At 42.2% G+C, this 18,669-nt stretch overlaps 1 protein-coding gene across 1 annotated transcript in view; it reads right to left on the minus strand.

Moving 5' to 3' along the window:
- Positions 1 to 3,509: 3,509 nt before the first annotated feature.
- PLPPR1 (phospholipid phosphatase related 1) overlaps positions 3,510 to 18,669 on the minus strand; it is a 265,315-nt gene continuing 250,155 nt past the window's right edge. The window contains exons 5-8 of the mRNA XM_059412248.1: positions 17,394 to 17,644; positions 13,948 to 14,124; positions 9,462 to 9,593; positions 3,510 to 4,643 (exon numbers count right to left, since the gene is read on the minus strand). Of these exons, the coding sequence (XP_059268231.1) occupies positions 4,611 to 4,643; positions 9,462 to 9,593; positions 13,948 to 14,124; positions 17,394 to 17,644 (593 nt within the window). The 3' untranslated portion in view covers positions 3,510 to 4,610. The remainder of the gene's footprint in view (positions 4,644 to 9,461; positions 9,594 to 13,947; positions 14,125 to 17,393; positions 17,645 to 18,669) is intronic.

Genomic DNA, 18,669 nt, shown 5'->3' on the forward strand with positions numbered 1-18,669 from the left:
GAAGAATTCACTGTCTTCCTTCAAATTCATGTAGCTATTATTGACAACTAGTTTTGACACTTGACAACAGAAGCTACACAAGTTTCTGTTGCTAGGGATTAAGTAATTCAATCCTTTCTTACCTTCCTTATCTGTTATAGCTTACCTTTCTTATCTTTCTTATCTGTTATAGCTTCCACTATAATTGAGGTCAGATGTGGTAAGGGTCCTCATAATTCTTCAGTTTGATTAGCTCAACACATAATAGTAAAAGACAGACTTTCTCCTGGTCCACAGACACAGAGCCTAGAACACTGGACTGAGATTACTACACATACAGGAAGAAAGAGCAGACCAAGCAGAGGTGTGTTCTGGCCTCGGGAAGAAAGGTTCAGTGAATGTTGTCCAGCATTGCCCTGAATGAAAAAAACTGGGACAAAGAGGAAAACCCATTAACAGAAAAAAAATCTAGTTTAGTCGATTATAAAAAACCATTCTGGCCATCAGAGTAGAGCTATGTGCAAAGTAGGTACATCTCTTTTTTTAAAGAGACTGTCTTTAAGAAAAAGAGCTTCACATTCACCTCATTCTTTGCTCTGCACATAGGTTTACTGAGTTTCATGGGAAGCCCCTAGACCTTTTATAGATGCTGATACACATAGGATACCGAAATGCACAAGCCCGACTGAGGACAGAGGCACCAGTCTTGAGCAGTACAAAGGCTGCTTTCCCAGGCAGAGTCATTTTTTTTTTTTTTAAAGATTTTATTTATTTATTTGACAGACAGATCACAAGTAGGCAGAGAGGCAGGCAGAGAGAGAGAGAGGAAGGGAAGCAGGCTCCCTGCTGAGCAGAGAGCCCAACGAGGGGCTCGATCCCAGGACCCTGAGACCATGACCTGAGTGGAAGGCAGAGGCTTAACCCACTGAGCCACTCAGGCGCCCAGAGTCATTTCTAATTTTAGAATTGTGTGTGCGGTTAACGGCTCCACAGGGGCAATGGGCTGGAGAATAGAGTATCAATATGTCAATTGATTCCGGGATATCCATGAATGTATCCATGACTGATCCAGCCATCTGGATCAAGAACTAGATGTGAGCAAGGGGCTTGGTGCTCACTACGAGGCTGCCGTGGCGGTTCCGGGGATGGCAGGGAATGGCAGACTGGTTCTGGTACACATCTTGAATTCGGCAGGACAGGTTGCAGAATTACTGCAAACCTACTCCTTAGAACAAACTGGGGAAATCCGGTATTGCATGTCCAAGATACACAGCGCCCTTGAGAGAGTAGTTGCATAAAACACAGAAATGAAGCCAATATTTTGAAACAAAAAGGCTACTCCTGCCTCTTGTGCTCTCTAAATCACCCCATTTTACCTACTCCCTCTGAGAGTGTGGTTTCATGCCCGTTTGCATTCTCTGAGTCAGAGGAGCAACATACAGCCCTTCTATCATGGCTTGATAGGGAGCTCTTTAGAATTTGCCAGGAGAGGCACCCACACGTTCATGAGTGCTTTTCCTCATCCTTATCATTCCTTTATCTAAATAGACTTATTGTTTAACTACCTACAGGCTCCATTCAAATTCTCTTTACTTCCAAATGAGTCATTGTCTCCTTTAGCCAAATTAGGAGGATGTTTGGAATCCGTCTATTTGACAAACTTGAGTTATTTGCTCTATAAAGCTGTTCAGGTCAACAGGCTTCCTTAGCCTTTCTTTTGCTCTTCCCCTCCTCCCTCTCACAGGGGGTCAGACTTCACAGGCTCCTCTGGGCTGTCCTTAAAAAGAGGAAATGCTTATTACAGGATTCATTCTGAGGCTATCGTGACCACTCATCCTAGTTAGCCGGAGGGCTTTGTCTTTGTAGAAGGCCCAGTGTGGAGGAGTCCCTAGCTCTAAGAAATGAAACTCAAGTGGCAGGCTTGAAAGATCAACTTGAGGTCTGTGAAGTGACTTGGGGGCTAATTAGAGGCAATACTAAGGTTGCCATGGCATAATGGAAAGAATCCGATTAGCTCACTGGTCCCAGGGATGTGAGCCCAGAGATGTCCCTTATTTCCAAGTGTCACAGTGTGGTGTCCTCCGGAGCTTGACTAAGTTATGTACCAATACTCCCAAGCCCAAGACTAGGAAACTAGAGTCTGTGGCTAGAGCTCTTGTAACACTTGAAAAGGCCTTCTAGATGGAAACCAGAATGGAAAGAAGAAGGGTAACACTCACTCATAAGTCAACTTGACTTACGTTCTTGGAAATACCGTCTGGGAATCACACATTTAAATGGCCTCTCACTGTGATGAGAAATGGATAATATAAAATCAATAAAGTCTGCCGGCATTTTTCAGAATGTCTTACCATGAACAAGAAAATAAAATCAAGACTTCATTGTTGTTACTTAAAAAAAAAAAAAATCCTAAAATCTCTTTAGAAAATGAATCACTCAGAAATTGGGCAACATTATGCTGAGGTAGCTTATACAAAGTGGAGAGCTCTGAGCCTGCAGATTATTCCTTCTTGTAACAGAATGCATCTTTCTCATGCTGCGCTTTTCTGACCGACACTATCCCCTGAGCCATCTAAGCAAGCAGATCAGGTTGAAAAATCTTTGAAAAGACGCAACCTTGGTTCAAAGGCGCCTTCCTGTAGTGAGGTCAGGAAGACTGGGATTCTAATACCAGCGCTGACAGGTACAGCACTGCCTTTGGGTCGTCCCAGCTTCCCTGGACTGTCTCAGGAACAACCAGATTTCCTCGGTGAAAGCAGGGGGGCACGGCATCTGGGATGAATAGACTTTCAGCACTCTTTCTTACCTTGCCTGCTTACCCAACGTCATCAGTCAGACAGCATTCAGAAGATGCACGTGAACGTTTGAGTGTGGAAATGTAAACCACTTTAGGCCAGAATGAGATGAGAGATCAGGCAAAGTTTTATTTAGCAGACGTAAGCTTTTTTCCTAAAAATGACTAACTTTTTTTTTTTTTTTAAAGATTTTTATTTATTTATTTGACAGAGAGAAATCACAAGTAGGCAGAGAGGCAGGCAGAGAGAGAGAGAGAGAGGGGGAAGCAGGCTCCCTGCCGAGCAGAGAGCCCGATGCGGGGCTCGATCCCAGGACCCTGAGATCATGACCTGGGCCGAAGGCAGAGGCTTTAACCCACTGAGCCACCCAGGCGCCCCAAATGACTAACTTTTTATTGACCACTTAAATATGGGCAGGCTGAAAACCAAGGTAGCTTGTTAGGCATCCAGTTGTGTTTGCAAGTGCTCTAGTAATTTCAAGAATTTTTAAATTTTGCCTACACACACCCACAGACCCCCTCCTCACACTTACTCACCCACTCACTCACTCACGTACTCCCCCATGGAAGGACCTACCCGTCATGCCTCTAGAAAGGCTTATTTGAGCAGACACGGAACTAAAAGGTATAAACATTCCTTGAGTTCACTTGATCGTGACTCTTCTAATACTTTTGCCCAGTGGATGAAGCTTAAAACAAACAACATGAGCCAGAATATATTTTGTGATAATTTTTTTTCTTCTCTTTAGAAAAAAAAATATGTACAAAAAAAAGCTAAGAAGAGCCAACACGGAAGGTGTCAAGAAAACATTCTGATAGGTACAGACAAGGGAGCTCCTTCTCTCAAAGGAGTTACACATTAGTTATTACCATGCTAGAAAAATGAGATGCAATTAAACTTCTAAAACAATTAAAAGCCACAAAGTCAAGCTGTTGCTCTGGGGCTCTAGGTTGTAGATGCTCTGATACCCTTTCTGTAAAATAATACTGTGCAAAGTGTAAAATATTCATTTTCATATAAAGTCCATACAATGTGAGATATAAAACTGTTGAGTTGACAGGGGAGACTGGTACAGGTTGCTTTTTGGAAGGAAGTCTACAGTGTCACCTGCCAGCCCAAGGACACGATTCCAGAAAGACCTTGAGTCTCTGAGCTAGGAGAAACCATTATTGAAGAGGGAACCATGTAGCCCCAACACCCCTCAAATCCAGGAGTCTCTGCCACTTGTTTATGGAAGTAAGTGACTTCATTAATAGATTGCTTTACCTTAGAATACAAAACAGATTAAGAGACAAGGACAAAAAGTTCTTTTTGAAAGAAATATTTCTTTCTGAGCAATTGATTTTGAGATTCACCATTAGCCAACATCATCCTCCCTGAAACTCAAAAGTTAACTTTCATTAAAATTCAAAAGTTCGGGAGGAGGCAGCAAGTACAGTAATAAAGGGTTAAAGTGGACTGTTATATTCATTTTATTTCTGTGCCTATAAAACTGAGAAAAGAAGGTTCGTGTACAAATTTCACAAAACAACATCAATCATTGAATCAATGTGGTTCTTCAATGCACACTGGAACAAGGAGAAAATTTCGTTGGTTTAAAATTCTGGCATAAATATATTAAAGCTGACCAAAAAAACAAAACAAAACAAAACAAAACAAAAAAAAACGAGGGCAAGCTACATCACTTCCTCATACCAAAAAATGTACAAAACATTAGCCTCTAACTAGATAAACATAATACTTGTCTTCACAGTTTGACATCGAGTAACTGTGTGTCTTGAAGTATTGAATTGGAGGGTGATTAAAAAAAAAACAGCTTGTGACACCTCAGCTGTCTCAGGTGACTTCGGTCATGGAGGCAGAGTGATTCTGCAAAGACAAGCAGATGCAGACTCAGTGTGGGCTGACTGACTCATGTGCACACTCACTCTTCCTAGGCTGTGCCCTTGCGCTCTTGTCTCCCGGCTTTGCACAGGCTGTTCCCTCTCCCTGAAATGCTCTTCCAGGGCCCCTTAAATTGTCACCTCCTCTATTACATCTTCCCTGATACATTTTTTAAAATTTTATTTATTTATTTATTTACTTATTTATTTAAATTTAAGTAATCTCTACACCCCATGTGGGACTGGAACTCATGACCCCAAGAACAAGAGTCGAATGCTTTACCGACTAAGCCAATCTGGTACCCCTAAATCTTCCCTGATTTTTCAACCAAAATAGAATAATTTGTTCAACTAAACTTTGTCTCTATAGAACTATCTTATATTATATTTATTTCGTTATATTCTAATAAGAACATCTAAGGATCTCAAAGTAACTTTCCCTGTATCCCACATTTTTAAGGTGTTCTAATGTTTGAAAAATTTCTTTATGATTTATTCTTTGAGTCATGAGCTATATAGAAATGAGTTTAATATTTTCAAATGTGTAGGGTTTTTGTTTTTAGATGTAGATATCTTTGAATTTTTTTCTAGAGAATGTAATCTGTGTGATACTGACACTGTACAATTTCTTGAGACTTCTCTGTGGTTTATTTTCATGTTTCATGTGTTTTGAGGGTTCTATACAATGCACATTAGATCTACCTTACTAATCATCTGTGTCTTCACCGTATTTTGTTTGCTTATTAATTAGAAATGTGTTACAATCTATACTATGATTGTAGATTTGTCTTTTTTCCTTGTAACTCTATCAATTTTTGCATATACACCATGTTTATACAACCCCTACCTCTTCTTTATATAACTTCTATATACAGGACCCCCTTTTTGCAGACCCAACACTTCCTCTTGTTTGAACTTAAAACCCCTAGTCCGTGGGGATTGGAAATAAAAGAAACTGTGGTGTTAGATCTGATTGATTATTATGGGGGGTTCTTGATTTCTGTTTGTTTTTAGGACACTAGAGACTTAGAGTATATTCCTGAGAGCTCAACTACATATTTTAGAAATGGAGTATTTTATTTTTCAAAGTACTTTTATCTGCTGTATTTGCGAGAACTAGAGCTTGATGCATTTCTTGCCACAGTGTGAAAAATAACTTTTCCTTTTGTGTTTTTACTTTTATAAGACCCTTCCTTTTTGAAAAAAACTTCTGGGATCAATACTTTGGTCATTTACTTGTGTATAAGATTCTAGTTGAGACTAAGTGGTAAAGATGAAGTAATCCAACAGTTGAAGATAACTAAATGGGTGAATTTGGGCAGATCTCTTTTAACTTTCCAGGTCTTTTTTTCTATTTAATACAAATTTCTATCACGAGTTTCAAATTAAGGGGGCCATTTGATTCCTCTGGGAATATTTTCTTAAATATAAATTATTTTACTTCAGAATTGCTGAATTAGAACCTCTTGGAGTAAGGTTCCAGGAATCTGGGCATCAGCATAAATTGGATTCTTTTTCTGCTGAAGAAAAAAAAATGTCTCCCCCTCCCCAAATCTGAAGACATTGAGAAACTTTATACCAACCCAGAGTAGGTTAATATAACCGTTTCCTCTTTAACTTCATTTCTTTGTTAATATAAACTATGTTTGACAGGTCCACAATTGCTCAACACTAAGGGTGACTGCTTGGGTACATGTAGGCACAGGGGTGCAGAATATGGATCATTCCACACCTGTCTCTTTAGGATCAGAATCACTCTGTGGGTTCCTGGGATGGGGCCTCCGTGAGATCACACTCACTCTATAGGATCATAAAATCATGCTTTGGACACCTGACCATTTCTGGTTTGTTGGATTCTGTAATTACTTATCTTTTGGTTTTTCTTCAGTACTTGGGAAAGATCTTGGAAAATGTACCTTGTCTCAATCAACTATGCTAAGGGGAATCACAGGAGACAAATATGCAAATCTGAGTTGATGTTTTAGGGAGGAATAAAAAGCACTGGAGCCGGGGAGGCTCCATGTGGCAAAAGAGAAAGAAAGGTTTTGGGAGGAAGAAAAGTTGGGTGAGTGACCAGGTCCCCTCTCTATCCAGTCTTCTTGAGGTATCTTGAACAGTGGGATGGATTTCACACGTATGAATGCATGTTCTGAAGAAAGGTTCATATGTTCTCTCAGACCCCCAAAGTTCTTCCTGGGAAGATGGTTCTATCCCAGAAATTACAAAGGAACCAGCTTCTAATAGAAAACCTAGGTGTTGGTGTCTCACATAGAGTTCTTGCCCCCAGGAGAAAATACAGGCATATTTATTTTGGAAGAGTGGTAGCTCACTTCAAACACACACATCCCTACTGCATATTTCCTTTGAATGCTAAGAGATGCAGATTTCCAAATGGAATTTTCCTTGAAGGGAATGCCAGGCTGGGGGTATCATACATTGAGTTGGAACTTTAAGACTTAGATGGGCCTGTTTTAATTTTGACTTGGTGACCTTGGGCATGTTTCTTAAATTCCTTGTGCTTCACTTACTTCATCTACAAAACAGAATTAACATTAGCAATTGCAGAATTGTTGTGAGGACTCAATGTGATCGCTTGCAATAAATGCTAATTTTCTTTTCTTGGCCAACAAATAAAGAGTATAATCATCCTAACTACACGTAGAAACATTTGATATTAAAAGCAGCTGCTTTGTTACTTGAGTCTTCTACAGTTGGTGTGGAAGGCATCACTTGAGAAGTAATCTCTCTATCCAGCATCCTGTAGCTTTGCTTTGCCTGGCCTACAGAAGTCCTGGTATTCCTTATTAATTTCTATTTTCTTTGGAGATTCAGATAATGACTGCCCATGGTCTGATTTTAGGTTCTTGGTTTTGTCTGAAGTGTTTAGTTCAGGTTTTGATTCTGGCTTGCCTCTATCCATCAAACATTTGTTTCACACCTAGTGAATGCCAGGAAATATGGAGAGTACATAAGATATGGTTCACAGCATTCAGATCCTCAAAGATCTCCAAATTCTTGGGGGGAGGGGCAGATAAGAAGGGACACTTTGGCCTCCATTGGGCAAGACAATCACATGAAGGGCTGTGTATTCAGAAAAGACCTCATTGTTAACCAGATAGGGTGATAGACATGGAAATAAAGATACATGGACAGATTTGAAAGAAGTTCAACTATGGCCTGTAGTGAATAATAACATATAGTTGAAGGAATCTTTTATCTATCTTGTGGAAGATCAGTTTTTGAAACTCTGTTTGGCACTTTATTTTTCAAGGTAAGTGGAACCCCCCAAAATATGGCCTAGATGTCTCTGAGACCTGGATGGTCAACTATTAATTGTTCTGAGGGAGAAGGCAGAAGTCTGGAGGTGGTTTCCAACAGAGGGTAGTGCCTGAGCAATGTGTGCAAAAGGCTGGGGTGAAAGGTGGTGTCCTCAAACCAGGATGTTCAAGGCAAAGTAGGCAGCATTTAAAAGAACACAGACATTGCCATGTTTGTGGAACTCAGTAAATATTTGTTTGCTTTTAAAACTCACCTTTGTCTTCAGTTGCTTCACCTCAAAAGTAGGGGGAACCACTCTGATCTTATCAGGTACAGTAATATAATTTGATAGGGAAGACCAGAGAGAGTCTGTCTCACAGTCTCATTGCAAGGGATCACTTTATCATTCAACCCTCATCAACAGGCCAAATATCAATAAACCAGTAAGACATTTTTCAGTATGTTCTTTCTCATTAAACCAAGTCAAAAATTTCACCTTAATACAGGTTAAGGGAAAACAAACAAAATACTTGGCACTGGGTTTAATGGAGGGCTCAACCTTACCCAAATAGAAATGGCTTTACTGTTTTGTTTTTCTTATTAATAAAATTAGAAAGACTTCATTAAATGTGAAAGGAAATAGGACTGTTCATCTCAGAGAGATGTTTGATAAAAGGGAAAAATACTATTTTGTACTCTATGAAGTACATGATAATCCTAATGGGAGGTGATTTCCTTCTCCATTGTACTGTCTATAAAAACGGTTTTGTAAGAATATAAGTATAAAGAAGGTTTCAAGATAAATAGATTATTACAGAAGAACATTTTAGCAGGACTCAGCCAACTGAGCAAAGGCAGTGAAAACCCTGTTTTGTTATTGGTTATTCTTATTCTCTGACTGCTTAAAGGAACCACTCAACTCAGCTCTCCCACTGGCAAGGGATGCGGCCTTGGGCGAGTTAAATGAACATTGCCATTTTCAGACCCCGTTTTATCTGTGAAATGGGAATTCTCCTATCAATTCAAAAGGTGTTTGTTCAAATAAGGATATATTTGTGAAGCACCTAGCAACCGACTGAGGCAAAAATAAGTGAGTAAGGTTGCATTGAATTTTTTGATTGTGGTCATCAAAATGGATCCCAAAGAATACTTCGTCATCATCTTTTGAAAGTGCTTCTAGTCTACATCTATCACTGAATATAATAAAAACTTTCTCTTTCCAAATACTGTCCAGTTACTTAATCAAATTGACCTCTCTCATAATTGGTATGAATTTCCTAAATATGGTATTATGTAGTCGGTCAAGGTGTCTTGAAGCAGCTGGGGTTAGACATGCCTAAGGACTTCCTGAGGATTCATGATTGCCAAGCCCCAGACTAACTGAGAGAAACCTGAAGTTCTTGGAGGCTTTACCTTAGATTTTTGTTAGTGCTGAGTGGATTCAGTGGTATCCGCCTGCTTCTAGTAGAGGAACTGATTCATTTACCTCCCAAGCTAACAGGCCTCGAGCCTGTGGGTTTGGTTTGCTAAAACTGCTTTACTATACCTGTGCACTTAAGGTTTCCAGAGGGCTTTCTATCCTTGGAAAAGCCATGAGGGGTACTCCGCGGGGATCCTCAGGTTTGGGTTTGGAAGGAGATCCTTGTGTTCCTTTAAAGTTATGGACCACACACATGCCCTGCAGGGGGAGGGGACAAAAGACCAGGGTCAGACTGCAGCCATCAATGCCTGGCCCTCTCGAAGGGTGGCAGGCCTTTCCCCTAGAATGTCTTTGCCACTGTGACTTTTTTTCCCTTTGAGCCAGTGGGTAGGGACCACACAAAGACCTTGGGCACAATCTAGGTGGTTGCTGAGCACCTCTAAGGGCTGAAGAACCATCTGACCAATCACCATGAGGTCAGTGATAATCAACCTTCCCCATTAAGCCTGTTTCCCCACCTGTAAAATGGAAATAACAACACCTCTTTCATAGATCTGTAGTGATTAAAAGACACAATGAGTGTAAACTACCTCATAATAACAGCTGACATTTACTGAGGGCCACTCCATGGCTGGCATTGTGCTGAGAATTTTCCCTTCCTGCATGTAACCCACCCAACGATCTTACAAGGGAGGTACTATTATCATCTCCAACTTAGGCAAGGAGGCATGGTGACGTTAGATAACTTGTCCAAGGTCACAGAGAGATTTTAACTCCATAGCCTCTCGATCATACCACCATACTCTCCTGCCTCTTCACAAGTGCCAAACTCATGGCAAATCATCAGCGGGCGCTAGTCTTCACCTCCTGCCCGAGATGACCGTCCTTAAATTATGTGACTACTGTTTGCTTGAGATTAAATAATGCAGCGGCACATTTCCTCTATTGCTTCCATTAAAATACTCTCCCTCCAAACTACTACTCACTTTTCTTTATTTCCTACTTAGGCCCCCTTCATAACTGAGTCTGTCTTTACCATCTTCTCTGTTTCTTTTGCCCTCATAGAGTTTATCTGTCTCTTTCTGTGTTCTCTCTCCCCTTGTTTGAATCTTTGTTTCTATATCCAGTATTCCTGAATCTTTTTTTAAAGGAAAATTTAGCTTTTTAAAAAAGATCTTATTTATTTATTTGAGAGAGAGACAGAGATAGCGAGAGAGAGCACAAGCAGGGAGAAGCACGTTTCCTGGGAGCAGAGGGCTCGATGGGGGCTCAATCCCAGGACCTTGAGATCATGACCCAAGCCGAAGGCAGACACTTAATCGACTGAGCCACACACTCACCCAGTATCTTTTGAATCTTTCCTGTCACTCTTCAAACCCGGCAGAACATTTATGTAAATACTCTCTACTTGGCTTTCTTCCGTCCCACTCTCCAGGTCTGATTAAACCGCCTCCATTAAAGACATGGGAGAAATGGGAAGTCTAGGAGCTCTGGAGCTGGGAAGACCCAGGTCAGATTTATGGCTTTCTTGGTTGAGTGGTCATTGGGCAAGTTACTTATTTTTGAGCCTAACTTTCCTCATCTATAAAATGAGGATAAGAATATAATTAGGCTTGTCCTGCGAGCACGTGACTTGGTGTATACAAAGGGTAGAACATGTAGTGACTGCTCACTTAATAGTCCCCTCCCCTCCATTTCCTCTTCACAGAAAACACAAAACAAGAATGCACGTAGGCTGCAGTTCTTGGACTCTTCTTTCCCTGTGTCCTCTCCAAGTCTCCAGTTTGGAGAGCTTCCAGTCTCCTCTAAGACCCATTTCCAAGCTCAGTGTAAGTGCATGTGCAGTGTGTATGTGGGCACACACAGAAAATAGTGGGAGATTGTGGGGTCTCTCTCCTGCCAGAGCGATTCAGTAGCAGTTCTGGGTCTTACATAAAGACTGTGGGGAAAAAAAAAAAGTCTGATATTTTCCATCCACTGGAAGCCAGTAACAGAGCAAACAGTAACTGAGCAGTAGGAAACAGGGCTGCAAGTTACTCAGAAAAATCGAGTTTAATACCAAAGCAGAATTTGTATATGGCTCCTTAGAAAATGCAAAGGATTTCCCAGATTCATCCCATAAAACCTTAGGCAGTAGCTTGGGACAGTGAGCACTGCTCTTTCTCTCTAGCTGGGGATGCTGGCTCCAGGACTGAGGGGCAGCAGAACTGTTTGGCTTTTGAGACCAAGCCTTCATTTTTGAACTGCTTATCTGTCTTTGAGAACCATCTCTTCTCTTGAAGCCTCCCATACTCTTTCCTTCTTTTAAAGAGCAGTCATTGGAAAATACTCCTTAGGGGATATCAACGTCTGAGGACCGTCTCAGCTCTGTTTTTCCTACAGCTTCATACAGACCATTTGCACTGAAGTCCTCTTGTCTTTTACTTTAGAAAGAAAGCTTGGATCCATTAAAAATAATTTTGAATTAAAATGGAGCTTCCTAATCTCCCCAGGGAGATCGGTGTTCTGACTAAATGTAAGCATTTTCTGTAACTCAGCAGGTAAAAAAAATTGGAAAACTCCAAGTTAAAGATGGGGAGAGGCATATGTCTATTTTGTACATTAAGTACTGCAAGGAGGAAGGATAGGACAAGAAAGAATTAGGTCCCAGGACTGTGAAGTGCATCTATGTGCAATGCCAGTATTTTTTTTTTTTAAGATTTTATTTATTTATTTGACAGGCAGAGATCACAAGTAGGTAGAGAGGCAGGCGGAAAGAGAGGAAGCAGGCTCCATGCTGAGCAGAGAGCCTGATGCGGGGCTCGATCCCAGGACCCTGGGATCGTGACCTGAGCCGAAGGCAGAGGCTTTAACCCACTGAGCCACCCAGGCACCCCGTGATGCCAGTCTTAATGGAGGCTTTGGACCAGAGTAGGCAGGAGGGTAGGAGGGGCATTAAGGCTGTGATGGCTTTTGCGTTTTAGGGATAGCTTGTTGAATAGGACCAGAGGACTCATTTTCTGCACAACATATGACTCTCCAGGCCCACTGATTTACTATAAATCCTCCTGGTATATTTTAAATCCCTGAAGAGTATTTAAAAATTAATACTTCTGTGGTATGCCCACAAAACAAAATATTCCACAGCAAGAAAGAGAAGTGAATTATTGCTACATGTTACAATAGATGAATCTCAAAATAATTATGCCAGGTGAAAGATAGCAAAAAACAAATATATATATACATATATATATATATATATGTATATATATATTGATATAGGTTTGGGTGCCTTTGTGGCTCAGTCAGTTAAGCGGCTACCAGAGAGTAGTCCTCTCTGCCTACTTGTGGTCTCTATTTGTCAAATAAAATAAATAAAATCTTTTTAAAAAGTTTATCAAATTGTACACTTTTTGTGCCATTTATGATCTGCCTAGCATGCTTCAATAAAATTGTAATAAGACAAAAACAATAAAAATTAACCTCTTCACTTCCAATCCAACTCGGATGAAAAGATTTCCTAGCTGAGCAGGTGGCAAGGTCCCCATCTATTTGAAGAACTAAAATCATTGGAAATGTCAAGAGATGGAGAAAACTGTATTACCCCAAACTCTTCTCCAGAAAGGTTATTATATGTAGTTGAGAAGCCAACTGGAGTGGAAACAAGTTGCCCAAGAGCCACGTTTAGATGGTAATAGAAGCCTTTTAGAAAATCTGGGTGTGGCTAGAGGAGGGTTTTCTTTCCTTCTTTTTTTTTTTTTTTTTTTTAAAGATTTTATTTATTTATTTGACAGAGAGAGAGATAAACGAGTAGGCAGAGAGGTCGGCAGAGAGAGGAGGAAGCAGGCTCCCTGCTGAGCAGAGAGCCCAATGTGGGACTCGATCCCAGGACCCTGAGATCATGACCTGAGCCGAAGGCAGAGGCTTAACCCACTGAGCCACCCAGGCGCACTAGAAGAGGGTTTTCATAGTGCTGAGTGGGATATGCAAGTATGGAGCAGAGCTGAACTTCTGGGGTGCCTACGAAGGGGCTGTCCTACTTCCACCCTTGGTCTTGGTTTTCCGTTCTTCCCTCAAGCAACACTTAGCCTCTGCTCTCAATACCTACTGCACAAATATCTAAAGAACAATGCTCTGTGGATTTCTGGGTGGCCCAGTCGTGAAGCGTCCGCCTTCTGCTCAGGTCATGATCCCGGGGTCCTGGGATGGGGGGCCCTGTGTGTTGGGCTCCCTGCTCCATGGGGAAGCCTGCTGTTCCCTCTCCCACTCCCCCTGTGTGTGTTCCTTCTCTTGCTATCTCTCTCTCTGTGTCCTAAATAAATAAAATCTTAAAAAATAAAAAAAGAACGCTGCTTTGAATTACTAGTCTGCCCAGGAGGGGTTGGAGAAAGGGGGACAAGCCACTGGCCCCAGGCATTCCTCTTCCTGACCGCCATGGGGAATATGCAATCAGATTCCTGGAAGAAAATGTACTTTAGAAGTCCTTTTTGTGGCAATAGGATGCATAGTCCTTAGGGGAAAAAATGGCAATTTACGAGGCTGGGGCATGGACTTGCTCCGGGTCTGGCTAATCCGACTCGCTGTGACCCTGGACAGACTTTCAGGGGAAACAGAAGGAGGGAAGCCGACCCACCAGAAACAGGGCTACAGCGGTGCCCAGGATGAAGCCGGCAATCACGTCGGAGCCGTGGTTCCGGTACTCGGAGACCCGATTGAGGCCCGTCAGGAAGGCTGAGCAGAGGGTCCCCAGGCACAGCACGGGTTTGGCCAGACGACTGCTCTTTGTCTTGATTGTGCTTGTGATGTACATCTGGAACAGGATGGGGACCTGTGAGTGCGGGGCAGCCTGTGCGGGGCGCAAACCCACACACGCGTACACACACGCGCAAACGGAGGTGAACAGGGCCGTGCCAAGGCGGGCGTGCTGACTGCTTGAACATCCCACCAAGTCACTTAGGTTAGAATCTGGGTCGGAAACCAGTGCAGCAAGAACTACACACAGCCACACATGTGTCGTGTTGCTCTGTGTTCTAGGGGCCCATAAACCCGCTGCAGAATAAAGATCAGCTTTAGAACAGGCACCTTTTATGCAACAAATTCAAGATTCACTTGGGGGGTATTGGGAAACCCATATCGAATCTCAGAGACCAAATTAACCTTCTGTGAGAATGAATTTTATGGAAGAGAAGACCAGGTAGGCGAGTGGCCATACATTTCCCTTTTGGTGTCCCCCACAGTTCTAGCTGATTCTTCACACTTGTAGGCAAGAAATATGAAAGCATTGACTGGTTAGTAGATTGACGGAAATGGAATTTCGGATGAGTGCGTCACACAAACAGATTTTAGCTGCGCTGGGAAATGGATTCTCACAGTCCTTGGAACAGCTGTGATGGGCTCTGTCCGTGCATTTACTCTGGCGTGCTTTAAAATACCGAGTCTTTCTAAGGGTTCCACAACATCTGAAAGATTGGGAAGATCTGACCTGAGGAAAGGATGATGCAATTTATGATACCTGAGATGTAGACTGTTCTTGTTCATTGTGGGGAGTCGGGCAAGACTCTTCAAGTTTCAGAGGCTCGGTTCTTAAATGTGTGTCTTGTGGGCTAGAGCCTCTTCCAAAGAAGTTGTTAATCACCTTTGGTAATGGTTACAAGAAGCCACTAGAGGGCATTACTGATCCATCCCATAATTTCTTTAAAAATTTGACAAGTGAGTTTGCAATTCTGAGAAATAGTTTGCTAATACTCATGGTCTCTAGTGTATTTTTATGGCCTGAGCACAGACAAGTTCAAATGAATACATTCTACAATATGACCATGGAAACTTAATTTCCTAAGTTTACTGTTCACAACAGTGGTGTGAATACAGGCAGACAGGATCCTCTATTACTGGTGACAGATGTGCTATGGAAAACTGTGGTCCGATCAGCTACACAAATGAGAACACATCATGACACCATTCTGACCCTGTATAGGAAACGTTACTTAACACCCATACCAGGTATGTTTAACTTGAGTATTTAATATTTTTGTGGTGTTTTGTTTTGTTTAGGTATACCCTTTATAAATCCTTCCTATAAGATTACAAACTATCAAGAGCATGGGCTTATGGTTAGTATTCTTCACAGTATTAACCAGTACTTAGGACATCCTTGTTGAGTAATTTCTGAAAGTCCTTCACACATAGTAGGGGCTCAAAAGCAGTTCACACAGTTGGAATCTTGTATCAGGGTTTATCTGATTATAGTCCATCTGTGGGCATGATTTGGATTGGATTATATCTGAATCCTCGAAAACAAGTGCTACAGCAGCATCTCTTCTGAGTGAACAGACTTCTTTTTACTCAAAAGAAATTTATATCTCATCTGATGAGACAATCAGTTATTATGAGTAACAGATTAATTTTTATAGTGGTATTACACAAATTTCACACAGCAATGACTTGAGTTGGGTCAATATACAGAAAGGGGTTCAAGAGTACATTGCTTCATATAAAATTTGGTTCTAGATAATTCCAAACAAATGGATATTTTGAAAGTGGAAAAATATGCTGACTGCCCGAGAGGATATTTTTTGTTTAAAAAATATGTGGCCTGCCAATTGATTGATCGATCAATCGATCGATCTATCATAAAGCAAAGAAGTCTTACAAGCTACAACTGATCTGTTTTGTAAGTTGAGGGTTCTCTATTATCTACATGCATGTTTCCTTAATGAGCGGCAACTGAAATAATTTTCATCACATACTCATTAAAAGGTAGACCTAAAAGGAATAACTAGGAAAGCTCATTTTGGGTGATTCATCCAACAGATGTGATCCTGTGAGCTCGACACAAAGGAACCATTGTTTTAAAGAGAATATTCAGCAATTTATTTTACACTGTGCTCAATAGTCCGGACGTGTAGTCAGTCACCTTCTCTCCACCCTGAATTTGTCTCCAGGGATGTCAGAGACATCCCATCAGAGGCAAGCTCTCAGGAGAGAGCACAGTTACTCTCCCTGGAGACTGTAGGAACCTGCTCCCCTGGGGGTAGGGTGAGTCTTGCTCAGAACCTCTGGGAAGAATGGATTATCTTAAGGGGGTCTTTCCTCTGCCCTCTCCTTCCCCTCCCTTTCATTGAGAATCACTAGACTAGTCATACCTGGAACGTAAGTTCAAGTAGGGAAAAGGTGTGTTTTTGACCAATAGTTGCTCTTCCACAGGTAAAGGCAAGGGGTACCCAGCTTTTGAGCTGATCCCTTCTTTACTTGCTTCCATACACTCTTGGTTCTAAGGAAGCACAGGCCAGAGAAAGGGGAGATGAAGTCAACCCAAAATGGACACAATGAAAGAGGAGGAAAAGAAAAGGGACACCAATTGTTTCGTCTTGTATTTTAAGACACGAGACACATTTCAGGTTTTTTCGGTAATGAAAGCAAAAAGTGTAAAGAGAATGTTACACCCTAGCGGGGGCAGTCGAACCCTGTCTGATTTGTAGAGCAGCGAGAAGTGAACTTTTGGGTGTTGGGGCTCATCTAGTATTGTCCATCTATTCTGGCTAAATAAAGAGGAAGAGTGTCAGGAGGAGCAGAGGGAAACTGTGGTTTTCTCTCAGGTCTGCTGTACTACCCAGGCAACCATGTGTTTGAAGGCCCACACCTGCAAATTTGTAGGCAGGTATGCGAAATGTGTGCTGCTCTGGGACCAATGAAAACTTTGGCAAAGAATGTTGTTGTGGGCAAGTGGAAGAATCCTGGACATGGTGCCAGGAGCATAGGTCCCAGATCCAACCTGGGGGCTCTCAGCTATTTTCTGGGCCTCAGTTTCTGCATCTGTAAAATGGGAAGATCTGACTAAGAGATAATCAACCCTGCCAAATTAATAGCCTCTGGCAGGTCAGTATATTACCCTGGGATGTTGGGGAGGGGGGTAGGGGCAACAGTGTGATGCCGTACAGGAGAAACACGCTGTCACGTGTTTCCTGTAACACTCTTAAGTGACAGCGATAAGAGAAAGAAGGTGAGGAGGTGAGAGAGACTCCTGTCCCAGCCAAACACTCGACTTGGTTTTGGGAGTGACAACAGGACTTCAGTACTCACCGTGGCATATAAGGCGGAGTAAATGCTCAGAGCAGCATGTTTGGAGGGAAAGGATCTCCGAGCCTTTTCTATCACTTCCACGTCCCCAGTGCAAATGTTCCCATTGTTGATGAACTGCTGGTGTGCCCGGCAGTCTGCACTGGTGTAGTTCGGCTTGCACACTGTCAGGAAGTATGGCGTCAGGTGCCCCGTGACCACCTGCCCGGCGTTTACAAAAATGTCAGTAGCAAAAAGTCCGAAGGCAAATACCCCTACAAGGAGAGTGGAAATGATCAGGAATGATGACATCGATACAGTTTTGTCCCCGAGAGAAGACGGAGCGGTGAGAGTCCACAACAACCGCCAAAGAGGACCTCACCGGAGTCAGATGGTCCCCTGACTTTCGTCTTTGCAGGGACTGGTGCCTGCTTCCCCAACCATTTTTTCCTCTAAACTGATGCCAACCTTCTGCTGTTTGCATGTTATCGCTTTGTATAAGTAAGGCGGAAGCAACACGTTCAAATGGAAGGAACTAGAATTTTGGAGTCCTACTGATCTGCCTCCATCGAGCCCCAGCGTTGCTGATTCACTCACTGTGTGTAAGCTATTTGCCTTCTCTGAACCTTGGGACCCTCAGTCACAACAAGGTTGGGGGCAGTGATGCCTCACAAAGAGGTTGGAAAGATGACAGGGGATAGGTCCAAAATACCCACTACAGTGCCTGGTTTCAATAGCTATTCAACAGCAGTTCGTTCCCTTTTTTCCCATAGAAAACATATTCTCCCTGGTCCTGTTTGGAAATGCAAGTGCTCCGAAGGGATATCTATGAAATCAACGGCAGCTGAGAGTGAATGAGGTTGTGCAGGAATTCACCCTAAAAGAGAGAAAAAAAGGTCATTCCAGAAACCTTGATTGAACTGGATGTTTCACTTGATGTTGGACAGAGAAAATGACAAGGGACGAGTGTTAAAGACCGCATTCCTGACTGCTGCTCTAACGGCCTTCCACAAACTGAGCTGCTGAGAACAACACAAGTGTACCCTCTTACAGTTCTAGAGGTCTGAAGTCCAAAATAGGTTTCACTGGAGTAAAATCAAAGTCTTAACAAGCTGTGTTCTTTCCAGAAGCTTGAGAGTAGAATTCATACTTTGCCTTTTCTAGCATCTAAGCTGCCTTCATTCCTTGTCTTGGACCCCTTCCCTTCCAGCAATCATACCGTCACGACCTCTGCTTCAACTGTCATACTTCCTCCTTTGACTCCGATTCTCCTGCCTCCCTCTTAAAAAGACGCTTAGAT

Source organism: Mustela nigripes, chromosome 9 (genome assembly GCF_022355385.1).
Source record: "Mustela nigripes isolate SB6536 chromosome 9, MUSNIG.SB6536, whole genome shotgun sequence".
NCBI classification, from domain to species: domain Eukaryota; kingdom Metazoa; phylum Chordata; class Mammalia; order Carnivora; family Mustelidae; genus Mustela; species Mustela nigripes.